Source organism: Nyctibius grandis, chromosome 1 (genome assembly GCF_013368605.1).
Source record: "Nyctibius grandis isolate bNycGra1 chromosome 1, bNycGra1.pri, whole genome shotgun sequence".
Taxonomy (NCBI): Eukaryota; Metazoa; Chordata; class Aves; order Nyctibiiformes; family Nyctibiidae; genus Nyctibius; species Nyctibius grandis.
In genome coordinates, this window is record NC_090658.1 from 32,087,793 (window position 1) to 32,103,471 (window position 15,679).

The 15,679-nt window shown below is 37.6% G+C and overlaps 1 protein-coding gene across 2 annotated transcripts in view; it reads left to right on the plus strand.

Annotated features, from left to right (window-relative positions):
- The window catches only part of RBKS (ribokinase), a 70,032-nt gene that overhangs the window by 35,279 nt on the left and 19,074 nt on the right, over positions 1-15,679 (plus strand). For both annotated transcript variants that reach the window (XM_068416050.1, XM_068416060.1), the window contains 2 exons: positions 3,884-3,975; positions 13,686-13,874. In XM_068416050.1, coding sequence (XP_068272151.1) covers positions 3,884-3,975; positions 13,686-13,874 — 281 coding nt within the window. The remainder of the gene's footprint in view (positions 1-3,883; positions 3,976-13,685; positions 13,875-15,679) is intronic.

Sequence of the window (15,679 nt, forward strand, 5' to 3'; positions counted from 1 at the left end):
GCATGGGGAAAAATTATTTTGACTTCTGCTTGAAATGTCCAAACTGGGTTCATGCAAATCTAACTAAAAATTAAAAACTTTAGAAAACGGAGTAGTACCTGAAATGCTTAAAATATATGTGGGGGTGGGAAACAGCTTACTATATTTTTTCATTACGTTTTATAAAAATGGATGAAAGCATTCCTAATCTAATGGCTAACAGACTATAGTTGAGTCAATACTCAATATCCATGACTAATTTTATCTACTTCTAACTCTATGCACAGTTTTGGTAAGATGCTTCACACTTTTGTCACCCTCATATGGCAAGATGCCAGCCTGTGACAGAAGAAAAGATAGGATTTTTTTAGAGGTAATTAAAAAAAATCCAAACCTGATACATGGAACAGACATGCAAGCATTTAGCAACTGTAGACAGCCCAATATATCGAGAAAAGATAGTAGTTAACTGTGGGCCAGCTATAGTTCTGTGCTGTCAGTCTGCTATCATTGTGCAGCGCTCATATCAGGAAAGCTTTGGTTGCTTGTGCTTTAAAGCAATAGGCTACACATGTTCAAATGTCATGTGCAGTCAAATCTAAGTAAACAGCTGAGTTTGTCACACTGTAAAAATCCATCCTTAGCCAACTGTAAATTGTTAATGCAATTTCCCTTCTTTTAACTTGCAGTACCCTCATGTATAATGCAGTACTGCATGTTAGGATGTGCACTAGACTATTTTTGTTTAAAACAGATGCATACCCAGATGCCTCAAACCTCTGTTTCAAGGGTTTTTTTTTCTTGTTTTTCTCCATTCTTTGAAAGAAATAAACAATAAGATGGAGAAAGATTGTGGACACACAGGCAAGAATCCTCTGCTTCTGTTCAGTGAACATCACCTAGATCTGTAAGCTAGAGGGGGACACCTCATGTTCTGACATCCTCTCATTGTGGCACTGATTATTAAAGATCTTGTGACAATCTTGGGGGGAAGGAAGGAAGAAAGGAAGGAAAGGAGGGAGAGAAGGAAGGAAAGGGAGAGAGGGAGGGTTGTGAATAATTATATGAAGTGGGTGTAAATTGTAGTGGAAATCTGACTGGAAAATTCTAGGCTTTTAATGGCCACGTGTTGTGAAGCTGCTGCTGGTTCCTAGAGGGGGACCACTTCATTGATGGGCAAAATGTTATTGTATATCAGAGTCTGTAAAGCAGTTTGTGGGCTTCAGTAATGACAGACTCCATAAAAGATGGTTGATAATGTCCAGCCTATTAATACTGTAGTGAAGAATGAGAATGTGTCATAACCAGGGCTGGAAGCAGCCTCAGTTATTAAGGTTCCATGTCACTTGCAAGTAAAGGATCTATTTTTCATGTGCTTCAACTTTTTAATCTTGGGCTGCAGTTTTTCATATCAGCTGTTTGTCTGTGGTTAAACTCTTTGTAATTTCTGCCAAAGCATAGTAGCTATCAAAGCCAGGCAATGGAAAAATGCCTCCCACCCTACCCCCTTTTAAATTATGAATACTGGCTACTTTAAAATTAACTTAAGACTTGATAGCAAGGGAGCTTTCTTTTAAAGACAGGCCTTTGCAACAGTATGGAAATCTACCTGGTTTTTACTGTATTGTCTACCTTTGGAAAATAACTACCTTTCGCATAGACATGAGAAATTTGTTAGAGCTTCACAGCTAGCTTCCTCTGAGAGTCTGTCCACACAGGCAGTTGTTGATTTGGGCAGCATGACTGTCAGTGTAATTCCCAAATCTGATTTTAGGCAACTTCTTTTATCTGTTAAAGATCTCTTGTAGGCCCAGAAAGTACAGAGCAGGAGCTTGCTTGATTTGAACACAGAAGAGACAAAGCTGGATGGGAATGGTGAGGAGGGAGAGTAGATTCAGACAAGGGAAGTGTAGGAGGGATTTGCTTGATTTTGGGGGTGGCGGAGGAAGAAGAGAGAGAGAAACTGAAAGGGGGACAAAATTGGAACAGAGAATAGGATTTGTTGAACAGAGATTGGAATATGGAGGTAGAGTCAGGGAGTAGGCTGTGAGTACTGGAAGTGGGAAAAAGAAAGCATAGGAGAGGAGGCGTAAAGATACAATGTGATGAAAGTTGAGTGAAAAAGGTTACTATTGCATAGTGCCTGTGCAAGGAGGCATAAAGAATGGAAACTAGGTGAGGAGAATGGATCTTGGCAAAGGGACAGAAGGAATTTGGGCAGAAAATAATTCGGTGTTCCTCAGGGGGACCAAACAGATTATGCTGTTCACAAGCCATGCTCTTCTTCACAGCCTGAAAGAGAATCTTAGAGTTCCTCTATCTCACCCCTGCTCAGCAGATATTAAATACGGGAGAAAACTAATAGTAGTGTATTACACTCTGTTCATGATGAGTCTGTATTACTTAAAACCCAAGTTGGAACACTTCCAGTGCTGCTCCTGACCCATCTGTATGTCGGTATGATACCACATGACAGAGTTTGTTTTCCAATATGTGCTGTTTGTTTGTTTTACCTAGGAAAGTATACCTTAAAGATTTGTGTTTAAAAAACATTTATTAGGGTTGCAATTCAGAAAATAGGAAATGCAAGAGTTAAGGTTGCCTGTGAAACCTTAGTTTGTCTCCTTTCTGCATATATATTATGTTGCAGTCTTTAATTATGTGATCACATGCTGTTTTTCAGTGGTATGTGATCATATAATTAAAGAGTTTATTATAATACATACTGTATTGTAATAACATAAGGAAGCCAAATTAAGATTTCATTGGAAATCCTGATCTTGGCATTTTCTGACTTCAGAGTAAATGTCTTTGTCGTTTTAATACTCTTTTTAACGAGGCAGGTAGAGAGGCATGATAAAGTTGTACAGTCAAAGGCTAAAACTTTCAGTGTGTGAATCAAAAAGGTCATCTTCTAAGCTTCTTGGTATTCACATTTCAGAAGACTATGTGCATCTTTCTCTTTTAGGGCATTAACTGGGATTCAGAAGTGTTCAGGGTGTCTGAATATTATGTGCTATAGCTTAGGGTCTAAATATGCATTTAGGACTGAAAATTTAGGTATCCAAGTTGGAAGATTTGATCACTTGCTATAAGGAATGTTTCTAAAGTAAGAGTCTGTGCTTTATATAAAAATGATGGCCTTGTGGTTAAGACACAGAAGTATTAATCATAAAATTGGTGAAGTGAGAAACTAAGTCTGCAGACTTCCTGTGTTAACAGTGAGTAAGTCACTTACACTGTCCTCATGACAAACCTTTTCTGCTGTTACATGGGGCCTTAGGCTACAGTTTAAAGTTAGGTTAACTAACATATTCTACCACGTGTTAAGTTTAAGTCTAGCTCTGCCAGATAGTGTATTAAAAATATACAGTGCCTTGTCTACACTACAGTTTTATAATGTGGCAGTTTGAACAAGTTAGGTAACACATTCAGAAGCACGTTTAACTCCTTGTCTGGACATGCCCTTCGTTACTCCATACCCCTGTTTCTTTAGGTACAGAACGCAGATAATAACACTGTAAAAACTGTAGAACTAAATCAGTTCTTGTAAAACTTATTAAAATCCTGGAAGAGGCATCATCAGTTGAACAAATTGCATTACTGTCTAAGGCATTTTTCCCTTTTTTTTGATTTAATAATTTCTTGGTAATTTTTTCTCTTACACTTCTGTCGTGTTCCCATCAGGACAGGTGCCTGCACATGAATCAGAAGGGAACTTTAATATAATAAAGAAAACTTTTAGCAGTTCTATAAAATGAGGACACAGAAACTGAGAGCCATTTTTGTGTTAATAATAAACATTGGGGGCTGTGATATCCCACCACAATGGTGTTTCAGGTGATGGTTTTATGAATCTAAACCACTAGAGACTTAGACTTTCTTTTTCTTTTTTTTTTTTCAGTAAAGACTTTATTTAATCCAGCTCCAGCCCTTGCTGACCTAGATCCACAATTTTATACCCATTCCGATATCTTCTGCTGCAATGAAACTGAGGTAATGGTCATATGTCATTTTAAAGGAGTCTTAAGCAGTAAAATTTCAGAGGGATTCTGTTCTCAGGAATGCAGCATAGGGAGCAGGGAAACTGAGCCATGCTCCTCTTACATAGGACTTCTGGAGGTGACAAGTTTGATCCCTGACCTAATGAGCAAAGAGGATTATTCTAGAATACCTTTAGATTGCACTCAAAATTAAATTAATTGTTTGCAGCAGGAAAGTTGTGTCCAGCCTTCCTTACAAGTAGGTGAGTAAAACAAATCCATAAAAGGACACTTTTAAAATGTTAGTACTGAGTGGTAAATATTAAAATAGGTCCTTGTCCTTGTTCTGCAGTCCCTTGATATGATTAGCAGGAATGCACTAGCCATAGTGTTCTGACAGTTTTGAACTCACTTGCCAGGAGGTGATGCACGCAAGCTGCACTTGGTGGTAAATAGTGGAGGCATATGCCTCTTCCTGCCAGATCTGTTTTCAGTGGATCTGTTTCTCTGTTTTACCTTTTTTTTTTCCCCCTTCTTTTCCTCTCTTTTCTAATTCAAGTGTGTTATTTCTTCCAAAGGAAATTATTTTTGTCACAAGAGGCAAATTAAGCTTGTCTCTTAAGGCCTTCATTTAAATTTTCTATTTATTAGACTTATGGATGCTGTGTTCCTTCCCCTCATATAAACAGGAATATGGGAGAAGCAACTTAGTGGATAGAAGCCATGCCTTGATCATAGTTAAACTTATCTCCAACAAACATGATTTCTTCAATGAACATGATACCTTTGGGTGGAGAGGAGAGGGAAGAGCTAAGAGAAAAGCATGGCCCTGCTTACTTATAGGATTTTTTGTCTGACGATAATATCTGAGTAAGTTCTTCAAGACTCAGTTACCCTCTTTTGAAAATTCTGTTAAAACCCATCACAAACCATATCAGAAGTTCTCAGTTCATTTCTAGCATTTAAGGGTCAGTCTAAGTAACCCAAATGGACATCTGAATTTTATTCTGGGATGTTTCAGTATGTGTCTGCCAATTTCAGATACTCCAGAGCATTCAGGAATTAACAAAATAGCAAGGTGGGAGATGCTGCAGCTGCTCAGGTCTCTGGAAGGCAAAGTTGCCACTGTAACTGGCAGGGATACCATTTGTGGTTCAGACACTGTCCAACATCTATCAATCAGAACTCAGTTATATGTGATGAAGAGAATGCTAAGGCAAAGTGTTTATTCTTGTTCAGGGGACTTGCAGGACACCCATATGGTGTTTTCTTCATGCTTTCAGAAAGCATTTATGCCTGGACTATGCCCCTGGATTGGCTGAACGGTGCAACGGCACACATTTTGGGCTGAGAACACCCATACTCTCCCACCAGTTTAGTAAATGTCATTTGTTGTTTGCTTTTTTCATAATGTCACTAGTTACTTTTTTTTCCCCCTGTGAAAACTGATCCCCCATATGTTAGAAACAAAACTTTGTTTTTCATTACTTGTCTGTTCCTGACATTTCTCTCATTGCTCTTTGCAACACACGTGTTAAAGTTTTCCCTTTGTTATACTTTATTGCTAGAGGACAGTCTTGAAAGAGACATTCTTTGAGAAGTTGAGCTTGCTGGAGCCAGGGTGTATTATTATTATTATTATTATTACCACCACATGGAGAAAAGAAAATTGCTTCTATTTGGAGAACAAGAAATACAGGTGTATCATTATAATAGATCCCTGCTCATTCATCTACCTCTCCTGCAGAGCTGGGGGTACAGTTTGCACTCTTTTCTGCTATTTTCTTTTAAAAAGTAATTACCATTGGAAGATAGCTGGGATCACTGTATGCACAGTCAGGCACAGAAGTATGCTCTCTACTGTTGAGGAGGCTTTTCTCTTCTAAATTTATGGAAATGGTATAGACCTATGGAAGTTCCTGCCAGCCATATCATGGAACCACAGATCCAAGTGTGGGATTCCTACAGCATATTCTGAGAAGAATGGTACATAAATACCTTTGCTTTTAACAATAACCTTTTCATACTTTAAATTAAATAAATTACATTAGCACGACTGGAATAATCAGTTGTGTTTGATTTTCTCCTCTCTGTGTATCTGATTTGTTATTTAATTGATTTTCAAGGATGAACTATTGCCATTGTTCCTTTCTTTTTGCTGAGAAAAGAGGAAAAATGAAGCATTTGTTTTTCTTATGTCACAAGTTTGAAAGTTGTTTTTTTAGTAATTGTTATATATTCATATGCCATCTGTTTTCTTTTTTCTTTCATTACTTTCTTTAATTTCAGATCCCTATAATGTATGCACTTGAGAAGTTTGATATAGAGATAAATGTTTACATACCCAAATAAAGGTTACCAGTCACATCACTGTATGGCACTTAAAAGCAATAAGTTAATTCTACAAATCTTAAAGATAGATAATTCTAATTTTTTAAGCTTCATCCATTCAACCAACTACTTCTGCATTTCCTTCATCTTCTTAAATCGGGAAGTACCTGAAGGCTTTGATTATCCAGAATATATACTGGGAAAAAATCTTTTTATACTTTTTTTTCCCCCTCACTATCTACTAGCGGTCACAGTCAGAAAAGAGCAATTGGGTGAGATGGACCTTTGCTCTAAACCACTATGGCCATTCTTATTTTATGGGTTTTTTTAATTATTATTCTCTATCACCAAATTTATTGGATGTCCTTCTTACAACTGCCTTCCTGAGATGTTCTGTTCCAGCTCTATTGCCCCTTCTACTTGGTATTTCTAAATCTCAAATGACATCCTTCTAGCCAAAATCCTGTCTATGTTCCAGCCTTACCACTTTTGGGGATCTTTTGGTTTTTATTTGGGATTTTTAGGTACTACCAGAAAAAAAAATAGTGTATTTCTGATGTATCTTTACTAAGGCTTTTAAATAGTTAATAAATCATCTTGAGTTTAAAGACGAACTCTTTAGAGCTATCCAGTTCAAATGCTTCTAAAACATTCTTTTTAACGCAGACGTATATGCTAAGACAAGATTAAATTTACACTGTATTTTTTTATTGCTTGTTTTGTCTTTATTAGTCATCTAAATTTACAAGTATTTATCACACAATTTTACCAAAATGTCCTTATCTTTCTTGTTCACCAAGAAATACCTTTAAATGATAAAATCCTGTGGTTTGTGGACATTATATGAATTATATGTTTGTAACAGAAGATTATGTTAGCTGTAGAATAGCCATTTAGCTTAAGACATCTCATACACTATGTGGAGTTTTTGTATTGTTAAAGGTGAGAAAAAGGGTGTAGTCTTTGTGATTATCTGAATTATTACTGAGTCAGAAGTTTCTGTTATTTACTGCCATGAAGGTCAGCAGTTTTGATCTGCAATGCCTTTCTCACAAAATAAAAGTTTAAAAATGTCAGCTATAGTTTCAGATGGCCATGGGATGTTGGGTCCCAAATGTGCAAGTATCAAATACAACATCACACTTTATACTTCGTCCTTCATTAAATGCTTTAGAAATCACATGCAGTATCTGGTATAACAGCACAGCTTGTTCTTATGGATTTATGTGCTAGAGAGAAGCAAACAAAATTATACTATCAGTGAATTATCTACCATTAGTTTGTCTAGAAGGCTCTTCGCAAGCTGTTCTTTTCACTCTTGCTTGTTGCAATAATAAATTTTTTTTATGTTTGACATTACTTTCTTTTTATGTGGTTCATGAACAAAAAAACTCAGAACAAATCTTGCAAGGTTATCAGTTCTTTCTTTGCTTAGCCTGTAGTTCAGTTTTATCTTTTCCCAGAAAGATCAAACTTGTTGAGACTAGTTTGTTAGTTCCCAGATGCAGCACAGCCTAATCCCTGAGGTTTGTGCAGGAATGTGCTAGTTCTCCATTCCCTTAATTCTTCTAATGAAAAATAAATGTATCCAATGTCATCTTAGTGAAAACCAGTGGTTGTTTTTTTCAGTCGTCTATAAATGTTGAGACAGAGACAACCCTATACAAGATGAGCTCTTTGGAATATTTACAAATTTTTTCCCACGTATTTGTGTGGTTCCTCGCTGCAGTATGGCTCTAGGCACAACCACAATGTCAATACAGTTCATGTGTTGTTTTTCTTATTTAGTGTGTGCATGCAATTACATAGCCCTGCAGGTTAGGAACCAAAATATATTGCACATCAGCGATTTCAGTTTGGTCCTAAACGTTATGAAGAATAGCTGCTTCTTATTCTTAGTTCAAAGAATACTGAGGAGCCCTTCAGGAGAAGGAAAACTCCTAAGTGGTTACAGCAAATGATTTAGTTTGTCAAGCTATTTTGAATGCAAAACCAGGAACTGCTTTCTCCCTAATGTAGAATGGGTATCAGACTTCTGATCTAAATAAGAAAGGCCCAGCAAAGATTTAATTAAATGCTAACAGAATATTTTGGGGCTTCAATGGTAGAAAGCAGTACAACTAAATATAAGTTAATTGCTAATTTTGTTAAATAAAGCTGCAAGATGTATAAAAGCAATAGGGAAAAATAGATACTATCCTGTTTAAGAGACCATTTCCTTTTAACTATTATTGTCTATTACTGCAGGCTAGATCATTTTTGGAAGAAATAATTGATAATGGAAATCCTTGTTAGTATGTCCCAAATCAAGACACAGTATTGACTTTTATAAGATTCAGAGAATATCAAGTTTGTAAAACTGTATCTGGAGTCTTGGATTAGGACATTTAAGATACTGCTTATTAATATAGAGAGATTAATAGTAGGGATAGTCTTTCTTAAGAAAAAATAATTGATATAATTAGTAGTCAAAACAAAAGTAGGTGCTTTAGAATTAAAATATTTCAGAACATGTCTTGAATTTGCCTTTTCTGTTTTAAGTAATGGAAAGCTACTATTGCTTTATTGCGTAGAAGTTGCCAGCAATTCACAATATTTTTTAATTCCAACTTTGTTCTAAACCCCATTTTATCAGTTGCTGGAAACTATGAAATTTCCCATATTTAGTCTAAAATGAAAGATGTTACTTTTGGGAGGGGAGGGAATAGCTTCAAGCCAATTCATTTCAATCAGTTTTTAATTATTTTAGCACGATAAGTATTTCTGCCTGTATGTATGTAAAATTTTTATAATTTGAAACAACTGGAACTAGCTTGGCTTGTGGCCTGATCTCGCAATTGCTTATACACCAAATCTGTCTCACTACTTCTTTGGGACTGTTCACATGTGTTAGAATTAATGAGACTGAGTTCTTGTTCTGTCATTCTCAAAGAAGTCTCCTAAGGTACAAGCCAAGTTTGTAGCCAACTGGCTTACTGTGTTTAAATATTTAAAATGAAAAATATTTTAAATTATCATATGTAGTTTTATATGGGTTAGCCTTAAAACTGGCACAGTTTCCCTATTATTGTTTATTATTTCTGTTCCAGGAGTACCTGGCAACATTTGAAAAGTTGTTATTGTGCTAGGTGCACAAAAAGCAGTCCAAATGATGGACTGCTTCCCAAAGAATGAACACTGCTTGTTATTTCACGAGTTTATATTTGTTGAGGATCATAGAAGTTGGAAACAGACCTCTGGAGGTCTCTAGTCCAACACTGTGGCAAAGCATGGCCAGTTTAGGTCAGATTGCTCACGGCTTTGTCCAGTCAAGTTTTGAATCTCTGAGGATGGAGACTGCATGACCTCTGGGCACCTGTTCCACTGCTTCATCACCCTTGTGGTGAAAAAGCTTGTCCTAATACTGGAATTTCCTATGTTCCAGCTCGTGCCTGTTGTCTCTAGCCCTAACCCTGTGCACTTTCAAGAAGAGTCTGCCTCCATCTTCTCTATACCCACCCATTAAATTGCTGTAGACAGCAATTAGATCTCCCCTTAGCCTTGTGTTCTTAAGGCTGAACAAACCCGCTTCTCCCAGCCTCTTCTTGTATGTCCCAATCTCCGGCCCCCAGGCTGTCTTGATGGCCTTCTGTTGTAGTATGCTGTAGTACGTCAGTGTCTTACTTGTGCCAGAGATTCCAAGTCTAGATACCATGGTGCAGATTTGGTCTCGCAAATGCCAAGCAGAGGGTCCACAACATCTCCCTGAAAGTGGCTGCGTAAGCCATAGGCTGCCCCCAATGCAGGCACAATAGGAACACTTGGCAAAGGTTCATTTCATAGTTCCATTCTCACTTTTAGCCAGTGTAAACTAGTACTGCTGTTGAAATAAGTTAATTGGTTTGGATTGGCTTTTGGGGGTGGTGTGGGATTGGAGGTGGTGTTAATTTTAACGCAGATCTGCCTTGCAGTCCAATTTGGTTCCTGGCCACACAGAAGGCTGTGCTGGTGCAAGAGAATGGGCCATGTGGACAGGAGTGGAAGGGAAAACACAGGACCATTTTTTTTCTGTAACAGTGCTGGTTTGTGTCAATTTATAGTGACTAGACTCCGCAGTCTAAAGAGACATGGAGAGTTAACTAAGATTAGTGAGGATTGTGGCTAAGAACTTTCATATCAGTTAAATTTAAAGCTTCAGCTAAATTTCTTTTCCACTTTTGTGAGCAAAATTAAGAAAATTCTGTGTAGATTAATTATGTAATATCTGTCATAGGTTTATTCTGACAGCAGTTTTGTGGAATGTCCTCTTGCTTTAATAGGTCCATTTAACTGAGGAGTTTTATGAGACTAGCTGCAGAAAAATAAAATTCTTAATTTGCTGCTCTTTTGTACAGTACTGTGGCAAATGTCCACATTGGGCTTTTAGTATTGTTATTTAATTTTTTCTTTACATAACCATTAGTTATTTCCTTCAATTGTACCACAGTTTGTTTTTTAAATAAGATTCTACTGAATGGAGGAACTTAAAAACTCACCACAGTATTTAACATCAGTTGACATTTACTGCAATCTCTAATTATTGGCACAGAATCCGTCTGGCTTCTGCTGCTTTTATGGTTCTTCCAGCTTGTTCCAGTGTTTTTTAGTTTTACCATCCTGCTGTAGATGAGTTGGATGATAGTGGTTTCAAGCAGTTGAAGATCTACTTTTATACAGACTCTGTCTGTTCAAAAATAATTTTGTTTATTGGTATAAGCAGTGTAAAGATGAAAAGAAAGATTTCTGCAAAACCTTTCACATACCAGTCCCAGAACAATTCTTTCATTACCCAAGCAAAAAATTCTGTTGTCTTGGGACACAGCAATCACAGAGAGGGGTATAGCGTTAATGCTAAGCATACAGCATGTGCGTTTCATTAGGAAGAATATTATATTTAAGTAAGTACTTCATTTACCTTGCTCAGGAGCTTGCAAAAGTGTAAATGCCAGGTAAATAAACCCAAATTAGATTTACTAATTCTCTACCAAAACCAAATCCACTTTCGTCCTGGAGACTTTGCAACATAAGTAGAATGTTTGGAATTATTGCCCATCATGAAGTACACTGGAAATTTAGTTAGCTGGTTTCATTCAAGATTTGTGTTAATCCATTTTTATTCTTGTAACTTGGTGTGCTAGGTGTTCTGGATACAGGAATGCATAGTTCCTGCTCCAGAGATCTTAATATTCATGAAAAGACACAGGCTCTTTAGATGCTTGAATATTAGAATAGAGTACGTATATATTTTAATACTATTTATTATCTATCCTTAGTTACGCCAAAGCCATTATTGGTGTATTGACTCCTTGCAAACTTTTCAAGAAGATACATTCAAAATGTTTTGGGCTTTTTGAAACAAATTTTTCTTATTTGAAAATACTTTTATAACCTTTTAAAAACTGAATAGGTGTGATTTGCTTAAATAGTTTGTACTGCAAGAGAAGTTTGAGCAGCATGGTGACATACCAAAGAGAAAATTTGATAGGTTTAGTTGCCTTCTTATCATTTAAAGCTTACTATATTGTCTGGGATCAGCGTGGTTAAAAAAAGTAGTTTTAAATTGCGTGTATGTGTTAACCACACCTTGCCCCTTCAGTGCACAAGTTTACCCATCGAGGCCTGCCCCACCAGATTCTGCCTTGTAGCGATCAGAACAGCAGCGCTTGAAAGCATTTGTGCATTTGTCTGAGTAGGGACTGCAGAACTTGGTCTCATAAGTTTGGAAATTAAAACCAGTAAGTACTGTGCCAATGATATTATAAACTCCAGGGCAGCGTGTTGGCATGATCTGGCCCTTCAGAGCCTAAGGGTGGCTTCTTTCTCCCGGGTCAGGCTGAAACACAGGAAATGACAGTGGGGAGCGGCAGGCGCTGACTCACGGCTGGGGGCGGTTTGCTTTGGGATGGCTGTAGTAGTTCCTGTCCCCAGCTGTCTGCCCTCCCTCTCTTTACTACAGGCACGGCCTGTGCTTCATGGAGCGGTTGTTTAGTCACTATAGTTTACAGTCCATTCTATCAAGAGGTATGTGCACTGAATTCGAGTTTCAGTAATGCAGAGGAAGATAGTTTGAAATATTTCAGCAGTTGTTTCCCAAGAAGCGGAGCTGCCCATGCAGCAGAGATCAGGATGTGTAGCTGGTAAATAGGTTCCGAAGTAAGTTTTCCACTGAAAATAAGCCCTAAGAGTGTGAAAGCTATGTCCATTTACTAGGCAGTTATCTGAAAATACTTCAGACTGCATTTTTCAGGATCCAGCAGCAACCTTGTACTGCAAGATAAAGTAGGACTTCCCTCTTCTCAGGACAAGACTTTGTAAAGACAGCAAAATATACTGTTTCTGTTTACTTACAATTGAAGGCATACTGTATTATGCAGGAGAACTGCCTGCTAGACTGTTTCAGATAAAGCACATTGTATTTTCTCTTCCCTTTCTTCTGCTTTCATTCTTGTTCTCTTCCCTGCCAAAAGAAAAAGAAAAAGTACATGACATTTGACAATGCTATGCCATCAAGAAAATGTATGAAGTGGTGAAAAGGATGCTTGATTCTAGAGTCTTCTTTGCAGATTTTTGGGAAATGTTGCTCTTAGCTGGGTGGAACTAGAAGAGATTAATTTTAAGAGCCAACTGGGAGCAGTTGACTTAAGGTCACCATCTGTTAGAAGAAGAGTTTATCTGTGTTTGTACAGAGCCAACACAGAAGAGTCTCAGTCTTGACAGAGGCCTATGGACATGGCCATAACACAAATATATAATAATCTTGTAATGGGCCTTTGGCCAAGAGGGCTTCAGACAACTTTCAGGTATTCTTATCTAAAAATATATATTAAAGTAAACAGAGTGGTCAAAGTTGAGCAGTTATTTTTTTTGCCTTGAAGAGATTTTCCCTTGTGATTTCCATCTAGCTGAACACTGAGAATTTAAAAAAAAACAATTTAAAAATTTTCTCACTTAGTGATAAATATCCCCCAACAATAGTGACCGAGTTGCCATATAGCATTTTTCACATTAGACCACAAAATGCTTTTGCCAAGGCTGTGTCATTGTGTCCATTTCACAGATGAAGAAACTGAGGCATGTGGGAGAAATGTGATTTTACTAAGGGTTGCGTGCCAGGCAAGTCGTAGAAGCTGGAACAGAACCCATGCCTCCTGCGTCTCTGCCTAGACTGCTCTCCGTTAGTCTGCTGTGCCTGAAGTACACACTGATTTCAAACAAGGAACAAGACATAGCTGAATATCAGTGTAGGAAGTGGTTTCATGATCACCCTATAATACACATTTTAAAAAGATATTAAATACTATTTTCAGATGCAACTGTTGTCCAAAAATGAATGCTGTCAGATTATGATTTTTATTTGCGTGGGTTATTTTCCAGGCAGAAATTTTAACGGGCATCCCAGTTGGCAACCTTGAAGATGCTGCAAAGGTGGGACGCGTGCTGTTAGAAAGAGGGTGTAAGCTCGTAATTGTTACTCTTGGAGCAGAAGGCTGCATGATGATATCAGTAGAAGAACCCATTCCAAAGCATGTTCCTGCTGGGAAGGTCAGGGCTGTGGACACTACGGTACGTTTTTGTGGTTTAACTGTCTTGCTTTGGAAAAGACTGCTTAAGCACTAAGGGAAAGCAATGAGTAATCAGCCAAATCTTTGGGCACTAGTACAAAGGCTAATTTATGATGTGAAACTGATATCTTGCTTCCAGCCTCTCACGTATTAAATGTCAGTTTACTTGAGTTTTATAGTCTGTATTGTAGATGTGCTAGAATTATTATACATACTGATAGTATCTTCACGTTCCTCCTTTACTGAAGTCAGTACCTGTCTCTTAAGTGTAATGCGTGATGCCAGTAGCTTGAGCTGCAGTCCTGTTTTTTCACCTTTGCCCAGTCATATAATTCATCTTGTCCAGAACTCAAATGCTGCAGGAGAAAGGAGATACAACTGCCCTCACTGTCTGAAACTGAATGTTTGACTCTTCTGACAAAAGCATGAATTGCTTACCAAGTCTAGCATAAGGTGATCAAAGACATAATTTTTACACAATGTAGTGGAAAAAACCCAAAAGTTCTTGCTGCTTCATGGTGACTATTTTATGATGATAGGTAAGGGATACTTGGTCAGAGGCATTTTAGTCTTTGACATGAAGGTATTTTCTTTACTCCCTGCTCAGAATTAAATGCAGAAAGCATACTCTAAGAGACCACTAAAAACAATACCCCTAGCAAAAAATAAAAACAGGACAAGCAATAGTTAAGATAGCATTGCTATGAAAATCTTACCACATTGCACATATGGGTCTATTTTGTGTTCCTAGTATTATCTGACATAAATCCAAAATAATTCCAGTGGAGTTACTGAGAGCAGAGCAGGTCACGTTGTATGTACTAACTATACATTTAAATGCCTGTTATAATAACGTCATATTACATATGTTCTGTTACAATAGTTCATTAAAATCCTGGAGATTTTACCATCTGGTGCATTCCATATCTGAATTGCATTAATAATAACTAGTTCTTGTAGCATGTTTTTTATCCATGGACCTCATACTGCTTCACAAAGAAGGAAAGCAACTGCTTAAAAGATGAGGAAACAGAGGCATAGGGGACTGAAATTACCTAGCTCAGTAGCATGCAGTGGCAGAGCTAGGAGTAAAGTCATTTTGTCTAGAACAGAAGATCACTCATAGATTTGGACTGTGATGTGCTGATACTGTGGAAGGCTTTGTTTCACTGTTAAATTTAATCCTTCTCAATTTAACTCTGAAACAGAGGTACTTTGGCTTTATTTTCCTCTTTTGCCCCTTTGTTATGTAGAAGTTTGACCTCAGGTTAGTGCTGAATTTGGCATGTCCTAAAGTTCTGGTTAAGGGAGGCATCACTGTCCAGTACTGTGCATAAGGTTCTTGGTGGGGGACTACAGACACTAAACTGCCTCTGCCTGCTCTTAGCCCAGAATAAGTGCTGAAGGGAATGAAAGGCAGAGCTCCCAAAGCTGCCCAGAAACAGGATTTATTAGCTTGGCAGCAACACCTTGTGAACCTGGCAGTACGGCTTCTTGCTCTGAGTTGGTAAATCCACTGTTGCTGTCAAAGCTTAGTGTTAGAGTTTTTCTCTACATCACACAGAAGTGATGAAGAAGAAACATGTGTGATCTCTTTCTTCAAAAGAAGCAGAAAATTGCTGCCAGATCAGCTATTGTTTGATATCTTAAGATAGTTGCTGCTCTTGGAATAAAACAGCAATACTGAAACCACACACTGTGGCTAAAAAGTGCTTTTTATCTTGCCTAGCAGTTCAGAGTTTCATGACTGAACTAATTTAACGCTCCTCTTTTTTTTTTTTTTTTAATAAGTAAAAGCAATTTCAG